The 16313-nt window shown below is 37.4% G+C and overlaps 2 protein-coding genes across 2 annotated transcripts in view; one reads left to right on the top strand and one right to left on the bottom strand.

The window, feature by feature from the left end:
• The first annotated feature begins 2 nt into the window (after nucleotides 1-2).
• LOC140924505 (uncharacterized) overlaps nucleotides 3-16313 on the top strand; it is a 25791-nt gene continuing 9480 nt past the window's right edge. The window contains exons 1-2 of the mRNA XM_073374526.1: nucleotides 3-253; nucleotides 16267-16313. The exon at nucleotides 16267-16313 is cut by the window's right edge and continues 34 nt beyond it. Of these exons, the coding sequence (XP_073230627.1) occupies nucleotides 16296-16313 (18 nt within the window). The 5' untranslated portion in view covers nucleotides 3-253; nucleotides 16267-16295. The remainder of the gene's footprint in view (nucleotides 254-16266) is intronic.
• On the bottom strand, nucleotides 2319-11839 carry LOC140924080 (uncharacterized). The gene is made up of 3 exons (XM_073374078.1): nucleotides 11786-11839; nucleotides 5322-5349; nucleotides 2319-4739 (listed from the first exon to the last, which is right to left on the bottom strand). Exons 2-3 carry the CDS (start codon nucleotides 5329-5331, stop codon nucleotides 3730-3732), a joined length of 1020 nt encoding a protein of 339 aa, XP_073230179.1. The 5' UTR covers nucleotides 5332-5349; nucleotides 11786-11839; the 3' UTR covers nucleotides 2319-3729.

Raw genomic sequence — 16313 nt, 5'->3', positions numbered from 1 at the left:
GACGGATCGACAGACGAAGCACTCCCAGACGCTGTTGGTGTTGAATTTACGGCGTCTTCGCTGTCTTGGTCTCTTTCAGAGGTGAACATTCGACTTGTTGTGGTTTGGGACAAACCTGAAAATATCGGCAGAGTTGATTTTCTCCGCAAGCGTCCCATCATATAATTTTATCAAGCTCCATCTCGTGGGTTCCTGCTGTTGTTCTATTCTCTGTAAAGTCGATTTTCCGCATTGCATTGCAATGCTTGTCAAGGTAAGAACCGAAGTTAATTCTTTTTTGTTTTAAGTTAAATGTTAGTATACTGTGTATTTTATTGTATGCAAGTTGAAGAATTATGTCAGGTCCCCTTAGTGCTAAGGCTAAACTTTAGAATACTTCCGCACTTATTTGCATCACTTCTTTGAATAACAAAAGTGCCTTTTGTGTTATGCCTCGTTCATAAAGCGTTCCAACAAGTAGTGGTTTATGAAACAACGATCTTTTAATGGTGAAAAGAGGGAAATCATGTGACTCCTTGATTTTGATAATCAGTTACACCTTTGTTGCACTTTGGTATTGGTTAGCCGTGCAAGAGTTGGCAAACATCGCTTTAAAGCTTAAAGGGAGAGGGAGAATAGACATCTCCACGGTTTTTGACATGGACCAGTTAGGGAAAATCGGTCCATACCACTTAAAAGAACGAATTGAATTATTAAAATTTGCCAAATTTAAAAGTGATACGTTTTAAGCAAGCGAAGATATACGGTGGAACCCTGCTTTATATAACGAAGTGCCACAGCACCAAAAAAATTGTTCGTTATAGCGGAGACTGTTATAGCAAAGACCCCATTATAAGGAATTATCTGATTTAAAGTACAGTCAAACCTGTATACAACGGCCACCCTCGGGACTTGAGGAACTGGCCGCTTAATAGAGATGGCTGTCTATAGCCTTGGACCAGGCTCCACATTGCAGGAAAAAGAAGAAAAAAATCGGCATGGGCGAAAAAAAAAAATCGGTAAGCAAAGTGAGCTGAGAGGTAGTCTGGGGAGGTGAAAGGGTGGCAGAGCCTGGAGATATGCCTTTTATGCTGCCGATCCGTCCACCAGTAATTAACTTGTCATTGAAATGTCAGCACATCAGGTTCTCATCACGGATGTCAGCGTGAGCTTATTATGTCACTTTTGTAAAAAAATAGTTGAATTTGAGATGAAGTAAGAGTGCAAGCAAAGAGATCTACTTAACTTCGATGGCCAACTCGGCAAAGAGAAAGAAAGACGTTTCAGAGGAAAATGTGCCGTGTGCAGTCAGTGAAGAACAGCCGAATAGATTTTCATGGAGATCCCTTGAGTTCGCAGTTCGCATTATGCTTGTTGACATAGCTTCTTACAATGTACCAGACAAATATTGCTATTGGTAGAGTTTATATTCCATAGAGGAAAAGTGTGTAAGTTTAGCACCTTATGTGCCAGACTATTCAGTTTGAGTGTATTCCTGTTGAATTTGTCCGGTTTATGTGGTATGTCTGCTCAAAATCGTGTATAAGTCAGTAATGATCATTTTCCCTGATTTTCCTCAACCACTGTAATTTTATCTTTGTTCTAGCCTGCAAGCAGTGGTTTAAAAGATATTAAAAGAGCGTGATACTGTCAACAGCACCTCGAATCTGTCAACATGAAGACTTTTGACCAATCAGAGCATGATACCAGAGTCTGGTATCATGGAATGGTGGCATTAAAGGCATGTCTCCAGGCTCCGCTGCCCTTTCCCCCTCCCCAGGCTACTGCTTGGCTCGCTTCGCACACCGATATTTTTGCTATTTGACCCTGTGCCTTTTTCCCCCACCACGGAGCCTGGTCCCAAGCTAGGCTGCTTAATACAGGATCACTAAAAATATTCACTGGGCGTGGTCTAATATCAATAATTGATATTATTTATGCTTATTTATGCTTATTTATCATACAAAAACACTTCATGCAAGGAAAAAATAGGATAATCAACACTCTTCCAAGCAATCAATACTTTAAACAAAGTTCAGTGCCAAGTTGTAACTTAACGGCAGCATAATATACATAACATTGTGTAAAAGCACTGTGCAATAAATCTGATGACATCTTAAAAGCGTTAACGATACTAAACGGCCGAGTATCAGCTTACAGTAGCTCATGTTATTTCTTTATAGTGATGATGGACCACATTTTAAACACAATAAAATACCTCATAAAACTAGTAGTAATCAAAGATTAATAAGTGCGTTCGAAGTTCAATGAATTTAGCTAAAATCATACAAAAACAGAGGAGGAAATTAGTTGAGAGATTAAATGAGAAAGACGAAGTATTTAAAGAGCAACATGAACAATAGCAACTTTAATAGTGAAACCCAAATATGTAACCAAAGATGTTTATCTACTTAGTTACAATGTAGTTTAGATACTGATTGTGGGAGACTAACTTTTGTAACAGTAACATGAATGATAGTAACTTGAATAGTTACAAGGGATTGGTTAGTTGCAAGGGAAAATGTAACAAAACATGTTAGTCTACTCAGTATCTTGAAAAACTGAAAATGATAGAGTAGATTTTATAACAACAACATGAGGCTATGATGAAGTTCAAAATGCTATGAAAATTAGATTTTTCCATGTCTAAACGTTTCGTGTCTGTGTGTCATAGCATTGTTTAACAATTTTTCTTAACTTAACAGTAACCTGGATGATACTAACTCGATTAGTCACAAGGTAAAATGCAATAATTAAAACATGTCAATCTACTCATTTACAATGTAGTTCAGATACTAAATGAGTGAGACTAATTTTTGTAACAGTAACATGAATAATAGTAAATTGAATAGTTTCAAGAAAGTTATGAAGTTGGTAATGCTATGAAACTTTTTGCAATGTTTAAAAGTTCTGGTGTTTGCATGTCATACCATAGTTTAACAAAAAAATTTTAATAGTAACATGAATAGTAACTTGAATAGTTGCATGGGATTGGTTAGTTGCAAGAGAAAATGTAAAAAAACATGTCAATCTACTCAGTATCTTGAAAAACTGAAAGAGATAGACTAAATTTTATAACAAGAACTGGAACATGAAGCTGTGATGAAGTTCAAAATGCTATGAAACTTAGATTTTTTTCCATGTCTAAATATTTCGTGTTTGTGTGTCATAGCATTGTTTAACTATTTTTCTTATCTTAACAGTAACCAGGGCCGGGTTGTTCAAAGCGCGATTAAGCAAACCCAGGGTTAGCGTCAATTTTTATTCCAGTTAAATTAATAACCAAAAGAGATTTTCTTAAGGATTCTTGCTCTTTAGTTTTATTTTTCGATTTGACTTCATGTGCAGCTTATAATTAGCTTTTGAAATCTTTTTAAACAAAAGAGATTAAATCTTTGATTAAGCTTTAATCGTGGGTTAGCAGTAATCGTCTTTTGAACAACTGGGCCCTGGATGATACTAACTCGATTAGTCACAAGGTAAAATGCAATAATTAAAACATGAGAATCTACTCATTTACAATGTAGTTTAGATACTAAATGAGCGAGACTAATTTTTCTAACAGTAACATGAATAATAGTAAATGGAATAGTTTCAAGAAAGTTTAATATGAAATTCAAAAATTAAGTGCTATAAAAGTTTTTGCGATATCTAAAAGTTTTAGTGTTTGTATCTCATAGCATGAATTATTAGTAACTTAAATAGTTACTAGAGATTGGTTTGTTACAAAGGAAAATGCAACAAAACATGTTAAATGGCAATTTTTTCAATGTCCACAAGTTTTCGCGTTTGCGTGTCAAAGCATACTTTAACTGTGTCTAGGTTTAAGACAGCCTCTGTGATTTCCTCCTCTGTTGTTTCATTTGCAATTAAGTGACAAATTGAAAACAACTTTGGCACTGCTTCTTGATAAACCTGTAGCTGAAGCTTCTGCAGTGGTTGTTTGGAGTTTTGGATATGGATCTTGAGTGTCCACTTTACACTGCAGCTGGTTGCCTTTTGTGTTACTTTGCAGTTATCGCAGACTGCAATTTTTCCCTTGATTGTAACTTTTTTTGAACATGAACAACAACAGTTGTATTTGGTGACACTGCTTATTCCTAGTATTTCTCCAATGGTTTCTGTTGTTGTTGAGATGTCACTGACTTCAGGTAATGTTTGTTTGAAGGGTTCAGCGTCCTTGATGGTGTATAAATTATCTTGTTTTGGTGTGTTCAAGTATCTTTGATTCTGAGATACTTTCATTCTCAAGTTGTTGAAGAAATAGGTGGACTGTGGTGTGACGCTGTCAACATGCTCACCCCAGAAAATAACTTTTATGTAACCAGATGGATCAACTATATAGCCTTCCTGTTTTTTGACAGGAGAATCTTGGATGACTATAGTTTTGGTCGCACTTAGATGTGATATCTTTCCTTTTATTGACACTAGCTGTTGTGGTGCTACTTTTGACAAGGATGCAATTGATGTGACATCATCTTGTGCTTTGTATGGAAAATCAGCTGTTGTTGAAGTGATGGTTGTGTTCCTGTTTATTACTACATCACTTCGTCCATACTTATTGCTGATGTTAAAATTTGAAATTTTAACCGGTGATCTTTGTGCGGCCATTGCATCAAGAGTTTCCTTCTTTTCAGTTGCAAAGCATACACTGCCAATGAGATCTTTCTCTGTCTGAAGGTGGCAGTTAAAGTAGCTTGTTGGTCCAGATTTTTTTACTGGTGAGACATTATGCACAAAGCAAGTTATGTCTTGTTTTTCTGTAGGAGGAGGTAAAAAGATATTTAGATTAATGTAATAAATTTGGCATGGATGGGATTACTGCATAAGGTAGCTTGTGTTATTTGAAAAAAACATATGTGTAAATATTAGTCTCCTTGTTTCATGTACTGTAAATCCTCTATTAAGCCCACAGGGGGCTTATTGTTTTAAGGCGCATTGGGGGGGGGGGGGGGGGGGCTAAATAGAAAGGAAGGGCTTAATAGAAGGGGAAGTGTTAAAATTTAGCAAAACAGGAGCAGTTCACCACTCATTAATTACTGTAATTAAGATTATTTTTAGTACAAATAACAGTGATATTTTGGCCAAAGTTCACCACCAACATGCAAGAGGTGTGGGAAAAATAAATTGTATCATATAACTACATGAGAACATTAAAGGGTGACAAAAGTGATGGGAAACAGTGTACATCTAATACCTAGATGTTCAAAATAATATGTTTTATTAATGAGAGCATATAGAGCAGGTAAGGTTATAAAATGATTTTAAAACAAGAAGCATTAGTTTAATAGAAGAAAGGAACGTATAACCATAATATTTAAGTATGACCGGGAGATACATACCTGAAGCCATATTAGATCTCTGTCTTGTCTGTTGAAAAAAAAAAAAATAAGGATGTATACAGATGTTTTAGGAGGGTGTTTAAAATACCTTTAAACCCTAGTTAATACAACACTCTGAAACATTACATGGAACTTTGCTTTAAATGTAGTTGGAAAGTGAACTATTTATAACCATAAAAAAAAATCATTTATGTATGCATGTGTTGAAGGCCGTATAATCAATTTATTCTAATTAATCAATTTTGGGTGCTGTACTGTTGTGAGTGACTTTGTTCGCATCACTCAACTTGGGATCAATTTATATTTGCTAGATTATATAGCCTGCTTTCTTCTTCAAGTCTATATTTTAAATTAGTGGATTTCTTAAGACTCTTAAGTCTTTCAAAAGTCATTGGTTCAATAATACAAGATGAAAGTGTTTTCACTCTGCTTATAGCTACATATGAAATGCCTGCAGTAGTTTCAGTCTGACCAATGTCAATCCATGCTTTTGGCAGTGTTAACCCTTGGCTCTTGTGTATTGTGATTGCCCAAGCAAGTTTGAGAGGCAACTGTTGTCTCTCATGTAAACCATCTAGTGTCTGTGAGGTTATTGTTATTGGGCATATAGGCACACATCGTGGAATGCTATCACTGATAGATGGACCTCTATACTCATTAAATTTTACTATGACAGCGACAGGCAAGTCTGGTGGTTGCTGGTTGTTTGCATAAATGAAATCTTCAACCGTTCCAGTTGCACCGTTACAAAGTCCAACATCTATCCATAGGTTCATGGTAAGCATTACATGTGCACCTTTTGCAAGGAAAATGGTCGGTTGTAAACCTGACATGTCATCCGAACTTGCTTTCTTAGCTATATCACTAGAGTGACGTGCAGTGATGCAGGCTATTGGCTGATGAAGTTCTGATAACTGTTCAAAGTTATAATTAGCAACTTCTTCATTGCTGAAATAGAGCCTAGTGGCATCTTGAAACTCATTCACGTTCAATGCTATGGAAGGCTGTCTTGCCAAAAGAAGTTTCCAATCTTGCTCATTAGAATCTCCTGTGCGAAGGCGTATGAGTAAATCTCTATACTGAGCTTGCTGTTGATTTAAGCCTTGAACCCTCTGGTTTACTGACAGTTTTACAACATTGCCAAACATGTGATAAGCTAAATAGACTTGTTCACCTGTAGAACTGGAGGGTCTCGAATGATATAATGGCTTATCTGCCACTGGAGGCAATTGAGCTGGGTCACCAACTAATATCATGGATTTACCACCAAATACTTCGTCATTTTTGCCTGTTGCTTGTCGGCAGCGTCTATCAATCCAGCCAAACAATGTTTGTCCTAGCATAGAGTATTCATCAATTAGGATATAACTGATATCTTTCAGCTTGGTTTGTAATGTGACAAGCCCTTGTCCTGTTAATTCTTTGTTATGTCTTGGGCCAACAGGCAATTTTAATAGTGAATGGATTGTACATCCGTTTATGTTAAATGAAGCTTTGCCAGTTGTGGCAGTCACTGCACAAGAGTGTTGGAGCAGGTTTCGGATGGCATTAATGAGGTAACTTTTCCCTGTACCGGCAACTCCAAGTATAATAAGAAGCAATGGATCTTTAGGGCAGGCTTGTTCAGAATGTGCTTTCACCATATTGTAGGCATGTCTTTGCATGTCACTGAATGTATTAACATCAATATTTTGTTGTTGCAAACCAAAGGTAGAATCCAAAGTATCTTTCTTAGTTTTTATCCAGGATGGCATTTCCTGTATTAAGTGATTTGCATACTTAATCTTGTCATTTTGCCAGTCATAATCAGGCTGAGAGGTTTGTTCTGTTATATTATCTTGGTTAACAAAATACCCAGGTATGAGATCTGCTAAATCCATCCACTCTTCACGCTGTGGAAGCTCTTCTGAAGAGTGCTCTATATTTGGTTCCTCTTCTGTGTTATTCTGTACACTTTGTAGTTTTTCATACCAGTCAGGAACATGCTCTTCAGCATATGGTGTTTGTAGAAATTCCTTCCATTTTGTGATGTATATTTCATCAGTGCCTTCCTGACAATCCCAGGCATTGTCTTGTGTAGTATGCCAAGGTTTGTGCTTAAGTAACTGATATTTGCAATAAAGTCCAAAATTTGGACCTTTTGAATTGGAAGAAAATACTGGAAAAACTCTGGGAATCATGTTATGAGGCTGAACTGTTAGTTTGTTGTTGACAAGTTTGTATTTTGTTGCAAAATGAATGAAATTAAGAGCCATTATATCTGGGATGGTTTGAATATATTTTTCCCTTTTAGCGTAAGTATCAAGCAATGAGTCATTGGTTACAGTATCTCCATCATTTGTTATAGTTTTGATTCTACGTGAACCATTTAGACTAATAGGTACCACATTAAATGATGAGCTGACAAGTTTCAGTGACATGAGATGATGCATAGTCTCTTGTGCAGAGAAGTCACGTTGGCCAAGTGACTTCATTATCACTTTTTTTATCAATTTTGTAGGGTTGCTATTGTTGTTGCAATTACGGACAATAGAATTAAATGCAAGTTTCATTACAGGTGACTTTGGTTCACCTTTTGAAGCATATTTTGCAAGGTATTCAACACATGCATGATAATCAATGATCACTTGAATATCACAGTTTGCCCTCCAGCCTTGAAGCTGAAGTCGTTGGTGATTATTGAGTCTGCTATCATTCCTCTTTGTTATGATCTTTGCTTTGTATTGAGTGCTTCGATCTTTTGTATGAATGGGCTCAAACTCTAGTTTTGTATTAACACAAGGTTCAAATGGAAACTTAAATCTACATTTCAGTTCTGTTTCGTTTTGTTTCTTTCTAAGACAATAGTTTGTACTACAGCGAGTGTGCCTTTGTACAGTATTCAACAAATCAACATAATCTTGTTCAGAGTCTTGTAAACTTACAAGGTCCTTGTGACGCTTTTGACAAGGATGAATAGAGGGCTTCACCCATGTGCCATTATCTGGTGGATCTGGATTATATGTAGACAATAACCAATCTACATACTGACAAACTACCTGGGAAGCCTTTTTCCCATCCACTATCTGTTGATTGAGTTCTAGTATATTGACTTGCTCAGCTGTATTAGTGGACATTTCAGCCAAATAGCCTTTTAGAGCTGTTTCTGAGAGTTTACATAAACCTGGATCATTTTTCAGCTTTGCTACACCATGACAATGTATACTACCTCTAGCTTGATATTCAAATCTGTACCAGTGCCACTCAGCATCTAGTGAATTGTATAACCAGTATTTAATAAAACTTTCTAAACGCTGTGTAAAGAACCAGTCTGTAATATGAGGATTGTTAATCACATTCTGCCGTTTGTTGTCAGTTGAATTATTACTGACTGAGTTGCCAAAAATTGCATGAAGTTCAGGCCAATGCATATCAGCAGAGGAGAATGTGAAAAAGAATGTTGGAGCTCCAGCATGGGCTATTATTGCTTTTAAATCTTCTTTAGCTTTGTGCCAATAAGCATTAGAACCAGTAATGTTACTAAGATAGCGTGATATCTTAGATATAAACATACTTGTGTTATTGCTAGTTGCCATTTGCCGCAGCTCTTCAGCAGTCAAATGAGCTTCTCCTGGGTTTTGTTTTAGGAACATGCCTGTCTGTTGCAGAATACGTTTTCTTTGTATCATATTCAATGCCCAGTAACCAAATCTGGGGTGAGTAGCAAAGCGATATACCCATTTGTCATTCTTGTTTTCTCCAAACTTTAAAAGGTGCTTTACTCTTTCTCCGAGTGGTATATCTCGGCGTAATGATGGGTTAGTAGGATCACCCTTACCATCTGGAAATAATGTTGGGAAAGCCATTGTTGCTAAAAAGGGAGTTACATACTCGTTTAATGGTTCACTGCCAACTGTTGGCCAGGGCAAGTGATTAGAATCATTAGACAATTGTTGGCGCACAGCTTCTATTTCTTGCTGCTGACACTCTGGAATAGGCAGAAAACTACTCATTTCAGTACCCTCATTATAAACAATGTCATCTTCATTTTGAGGACCTAAGTCAGGTTCACATGTGGCATCCAAATCTATATTCTCTGTTTCAACCGAGAGAAGACCATGTGGAACACCATGTTCTGGTAAAGAATTTAAAGAATTTTGATTGATGGTTATGTCCTTGTAGTGTGAGTTATTATTAACAAGCCATTGTAGTGCATCAGCTACATTTTGCCTTCGCACTGTCACATCTTTAAAACTGTTCTCTTTACCTTTCATCTTAACAACAATAACAGATAGATCTTTTGGGTATCTAGGCAGAGAATGTGCTAGTTCAGCTATATCCTGAGGCAAATTGATACAGTGGCCTGAATAGCCCCTTTGTCCACCAGGTTTTATGTAAACTCGCATAACAGGAAGTGCACGTGCAATAAGCATTTCTTCTACTTGGGTTAACCCCTGCAGTTGTAAAGGTACTAATGATGGCACCATGTCATTTTCCTTAGAAAACTTTTTTGGTTGTTGTTTATCTCGTATGCACCTCTGACACTGGTAGTGATCAACCTTCCTTGGACTGGATTTCAATGGCCATGCTTCAAAACAGACAGTGCATTGGCAAACTGAATACTGATTGGACTTATGAAAATCGTTCATGTTATTTTGTGCATGTTTTTGTTCGTGAACTGGACCAGCAGAGCTCTCTTTTTGTCCTGCAGAAATTGTTTGAGACCTTTTATAACTGGCTCTCCTATTTGCAAGTCTCTCTTTTCGCTTTTCAACAGTTTCTTCAGACGTTCTTTTTCTATAAGAGTCTTTGTAACTTTTTAGTCTCTCTTTTTGCTTTTCAACAGTTTCTTCAGACACTCTTTTTCTTTAAGTGTCTCTCTTATTTTTAAGTCTCTCTTTTCGCTTTTCAGCAGTTTCTTCAGACATTGTTTTTCTATAAGTGCCTCTCTTATCTTCAAGTCTGCTTGCCCTTTCATTAGCTGTTTCTGTATATTTGACTCTTTTCATGTAATTTCTGTGCTTAAGAAGTCTACCATGTCTGTTTTCATTGGTTTCTGATAATTTTCTCTTTATGCATGTGAGTTTGTTTTTATATCTACTGTTTTTGTCAGTCAATGTTGAAACATAATGCAACTCGTTAATATATCCAATAAATATTGTCTTTCGTCCATCCTGATCAGCAACAGGAGTTAAGATTGTACTTTCAGGTGAATTTATATTAGACTGTGTGATATGAATGACACAGTTGTATGCATTGGCCACAGCTTGCATTATGATGTTATCACACCATGTGCCTTGTTTTGACATTTGTTGAATATAGTTATTCCAGTGATCATTAGAAATGCTTTCAATATACAATTCTGGGTAACTCTGTAAATGGCCAATTCCAGCCATACGAATTTCAAGATGCAAGTCAGCAGTCCTATACAGTTGGTGCGAAACTGATTTAAAGAAACAATCTCCAAATCCACCTACATCATGTGGTATAAGTCCTATGAGACGAAGCCTTTCAGTTAAACAATCCCATGGTAAATCATGACTAACAGCATTCTCAGGAGACATACCTCCATTTAATTTTGAATTATCATTATGAGTTTGAGGAAAGCTTTTTCCACCAGAATTCATTAAATCTGCCACACGGATATGTGTTTGTCTACAGTTACATGTAGAATAGTTATCTGTTGTTGTAAATTTTCTTTTCTGTATGTTCATGTAAAAAACAAATTTACTATAATAATGATCATTGGTATACCAGAATTTCCAGGTGTTGTAATTTCTACATAAATTAGTGATAAAAGAACTGTCTGGAAGATGTTGTCTTACAAAAGACTTGATTCTATTCCTAGACTTCGTATTACTTAGTGCCTTTAGAATTATTTTAACAGGAACGCGAGATGGTTCCCTGTCCCTTTTCCTCTGACAATTCACTCTTTTCTTACGAACTTCAACATTTTCAGAAATAGTTACACTATGATTTTCAATTTTCTCAGAAGAATAACTTGTCAAAGCCTTATCATGATCTTGTGAACTACAATCACCACTTATCAGCCCGGTAACCATTTGACTTTTGTCACTTTTCATTTGGCGCAATGGCCATCGAGCAGAATGACTCGGTTTATTTGCTTTGTGACCACAACGGGTCATTTGGCGCAATGGCCACCGAGTACAATGACTCGGTTTGTTTGGTTTGTATTTGTGACCGCTATGGGTCAAAGCACAATGGCTTGGTAGATTTGCTTTGAGACAACTTTGTGTCAGAGTTATCGGTTGATTTGCTTTGTTGTTCGGCAAATTCGAGGACATCAATTCAAAGCAGGAGAGCAGCGAAGGTCTTCGGTTTGTTGTAGTTCGGACAACGCCGACATCGGGCTTTCTACATGCTCTTGGAGTACTAAAAAGTTTCCTGGTAAGGCTTTGACAAGTTGAAGCGATGAACTTTTTAAGAAACATCGCATGAAGTTTGAGAAAAATAAATGAACTTACCGAATAATCCAAAGATATCCACGGAGGCGACACGGACGCACGAGCAGCTTGCACTCGCACGAGGTATAGTTGCGTGCGCACTCACACGAGGTATAGTTGCTTGCGAATAAAAATAGTTGTGTGCGCATGTCCACCAGGTGAGCCCGCAATTTCTTTGGCCGGCTATTGGGCTTAAAATTTGTGCGCGCGCTTAATAATTATTCAAAATGGCGCAGATTTCGGCTATTGGGCTTAAAATTCGTGCGCGCGCTTAATAATTATTCAAAATGGCGCAGATTTTGAACATCGCCCGTCCAAGTAACCAAAAATCTCGAATCTTCACGCCTGGCATGCACAGGTATCCCATCGACCACAGGATCCCCAAAGATTACGAAGCGTTCTCCTAACGTCGAACGCAATGACATATGGCTTAGTTTCCGTTCAAGGGTGGCGGCTTAATACACTAACAGGTAAAAATAACAAAGAAAGACAAACATAGGCTGCTACAGGGTGGCCTCAGCCGCTTAATAGGGGTGGCCGCCAAATACAGGTATCAAATACTGCATTTGTATGAGCGAAAAATTGGGACTTTGAAAACTGGCGGCTTAATACAGGGTAGCCTACCATGCAAACGTTCTTAGGGGTTCATCACGTGTTCTTGCCCCACGAACGTCTGCTGACTTGAGCAGAAAACAACGTAGACCAATCACAGCAGACTTCCAGATGTGGGAAGTGCACTTTGGACCTTGAGAAATTTTGCGCTTGACTTTCTAGCTCCAGAAAAGATCAGAAAGGTCTCATGAAAGGTGAAGACCTTACAGTTTTAGAACAAACTACTCAGTTAACTCACAAGTGTTTGTACCAGTGGCTAACCTCACAATCTCATTGAAAAAAATTAACTTGGAGGTTAAATTTCTGAATGGAAGTCGGCTTTACTACAAAACAAAAACGTGTGAAAAAAATTCTGCCTTTTGTCCACTCTTACAAGGTAACCCCACCGTTGCATCACCCAAAGAACAACTTTATGAGCAAATGACATCTAATCCAGCCTTTACAGAGAGAAATACAGAAAAACCCAACGCTTATCTCCTAGATTCTTGTCCAGAGCAAAAATCTTTGGTCACGTATCACACTCTACAGAGCTTGTACATGTGCATTTGGTTTGTCAACACTTTGACTTCAACAGCACTGATTGGATCTCCGATAATCTGCATGTGATCTCCAGCTGATATTTGCAAACAATGGGAAAGGAATTTATCTTTCGGTTCAGCAGACATTTGTGGGGCAGGAACGCGTGACGAACCCCTAAGAACGTCTGTGGGGGAGGCTAAATACAGGGCTGTTATATACAGGTTCGACTGTACCGCATGAGAAAATTCTGCAATTTGATTGGCTTAGAGCAGTGGTATTTCAGCTTCATTTGAAATACCTACAGCTGTACAAGTGAAAATTACAAGCCTTTTGTGAGTAGTAGTATAAATAAATAACAGCATGATTTGTATGTGATATTTGGCATAAATACCACTCATGATTTGTCTCAAATTTCACTCATGTAAAGGCTCCTGAAATTACAGATAACAATTTTAAAATATCACTCATGGTATTTATACCAAATATCACTAAAAATCCTATTATTACCTATACAAATCTGTCGTTTTTACTGACTTCTGCCAGTGGCCAGACAAAATATTAGTTACAGTAGGGTAAATTGTACGTTGGGACCATCAAAATCTATTCGTTATAGCGGAGATTTTGTTATAGCAGGGTTGGTTTCCACTTATTTTAGTGTAATTCTGCCAGGCTTTCGGATGTTTTTCATCATAATGGGGCCTTCGTCATAGCATTGTTCCACTGTAGCTCCGCAAAGTTGCAAAAATTTACAGACGTTTGTACAGTGGAATCCCACTCTATGGACACCAGCTTAATATGGACACCCATATGTAACAGACAGTTACGTTTGTCCCAATGGAATGGTCATATATTTTCGGTAAAAGAAACCCACTTATTACAGACACCAGTTAATACAGACAGCGGACACTGTTGTATGTTCCAGCAGTATTATATATCATCAACCTTGCTTTACGGCCACTGGTTATCTGAGCACTATGTGCACTACACTGTATCTGTGACTCGATATCTTACCAATGAAAACCTAACAGAAACAGAGAAAAACCTTTCAAACTTCCTGTCTAAAGATCAGTCCACCTGGCTGAGTCGCAAACTAAAAGCATCAGTACAGAGTAAAGTCATGGATTCCATTGTCGTATTTCAAGAAAACTGCTTGAAAGACAGATTTAGTGTGAGACTATGATAAATGATCGTGAACATGTTAAAGTTACAGATAAGAAATTAAACAGCGTTTCCCTAAGAAAATGTCTGCTTCAGTCTTAAGATCGATAAAAGATGTGTCCATGACGTTTTTTCAGAGAGACCCCTTAATACAGACACCTGGATAATACAGACACTATGGCATGTCCCCTCGGTGTCCATATTAACCGAGTTTCACTGTATGTTGGGGGCAAGTTTGTGCCCCCCCACCATACAAACGTCTGTAAAATTTCACAACTTTGAGAGGCTACATCTCCATTAGTATTCCACAAATCACTTTCAAACATGGGTTTTTTTCTAATTATTTAAAGGCGCTCTTTCCAGTGTCATTAATGGATTTTTTCTCACTAATTCGGGTCAAAAGTTGAAAAAAACGTGGAAGGGTCTATTGAACTAAGGAGCGCGGGTGCATGAGGATGTTTGAGGGGGGAGGAAGGGAACGCCTACAAGGGCACTATTTTCCTCGCCATTCCACTGCTCATTAAATCCGTAAATCTGAGCTATCTGTGAAACATCTATGTGTCACATAATGTCCGAGCAAAACATTCAGTTCCTTCATAGGAAAATCACACATGTTATCCCATGTATCATATTTTATGTCCCTCTTGACTCAAGTAACAAACTTCAATGTTGTTAGTAATCCCTCAGAAATGCAGAAGAAATTGAATTTTTTTGTGTAAATCCTCTACAAGTTTGACTGACACTTCATTATCCCTCAAGAAAAGCTTGTCTAGCAAAATGAGATAAAGGTCAAGCAATCAATGTCCATTTTTCCCAAATTTTCCCAAACTGTTCACGTTTTTATTTGCTTGGGGTTAGGACCATATCAGGGTGCTATTTGAGAACAGACCCTACAGTAAAGACCCGCGTATAAGAACCTAGATTTGTGATATGGAATTTATTGCTGTATTAAATAATTATCTAGAATACAGTTTAGATGAAAAGACATGATATGGTTTTCATTTAAGTTCATTCTTTGAATCTTACTGACTGAAACCAAGACTAAAATTTATTTTTCTGTATTTTCATCTGTACCCTCATTTTTGTAAAATAATATCCTATAGAAAATTTTAGGCTAAAGAGGTTCTTATGAAAAGGGGGTTCAAAATAAAAATTTTAGCCTAACAGGTTCTGAAATTTTAGGTTCTTATACGTTAGTTTTTTATTAGATTCAATTTAGGATAAATTTATGTATGACATTATCGTTACATGTATTGTCATTGTGGTACCATCCCAAAAACTTGTTATTCAAACCATAGGACAGTGTATATGTTACAGGTCAAAATTAAATTCAGGTTGAAATTTTTTAACCTAGGTTAACCCATTCGCTCCTGGAGATTTTGCTGAAAAACACGTTTTGAAGCTAGTCGAGTGGTTTTCTGGTCACTGTCATGCTATAAAGAGCTAAAACGTACCACAAACCGGTTTACAGGTCCTACACTTCCCGGCCTTCTGATCCAGATGCAAAACATCAGCTTGCAAAGTTCGGGCATGCGCAGAAAGCAAAATTTCGAGATTTTTTGGGTTTAAAAGTGACACAGCAGTCTTGACTTTTACTTTTCGCTTTTTCTCCTCCCCTCTTTTTTTCGCTTTTCTTGCCTCATTTTTTTTTTCTCTTGCTGGGCATTTAGTAGGCTTCGTTTTAGTGGGAAGAGTTTTTATGAAAGCTTTTCAGATCTTAGGATTAGGTGAAAGGAAAGGTAGGTGAGCAATGAAACAAGATTTTCATGGAGATTTTCAGGTCAATGTCACATGGTTTTTTGCCTCTTTCTCCGGTGTCCTTGACTGAATTGTGCTCACTCGGGTATGGTTTGAAAGATCTCTTCACTCTGCACAAGTTAGCGGACAAAGTTGTCTTTGACCGTTAAAACTGATGATGTCACAAAGGGTAGAAAGGACTTGGATCCACACGGGCGGTTATGGGCGGTTCACTGGCGAATGGGTTAATTCTCTATTCCCTTTGTCTCCTAGCCCGAATAATTCATGAATTAGGGTTAGGAGACACAGGAAATTAAAACTCAACCCTAGGTTTAAAAATTTTAAGCCGAATTGAATTTTGACCTGTACCATATACAACTTCAAATTACCCATTGAGTACACTCATAGCCATTGGCTAACTATTTTTCTTGTGGTTGTGACAAAGGTACTACTAATCATAGTTGCTTTGCTTCCAGTTTGTGTGAAGCCATTTCAACTTATTGTCATGCAAGCAACAAAGAGG

The sequence above is a fragment of the Porites lutea genome, chromosome 14, assembly GCF_958299795.1.
Source record: "Porites lutea chromosome 14, jaPorLute2.1, whole genome shotgun sequence".
Classification (NCBI taxonomy): domain Eukaryota; kingdom Metazoa; phylum Cnidaria; class Anthozoa; order Scleractinia; family Poritidae; genus Porites; species Porites lutea.
This window is presented reverse-complemented; position numbering and strand designations above follow the sequence as displayed.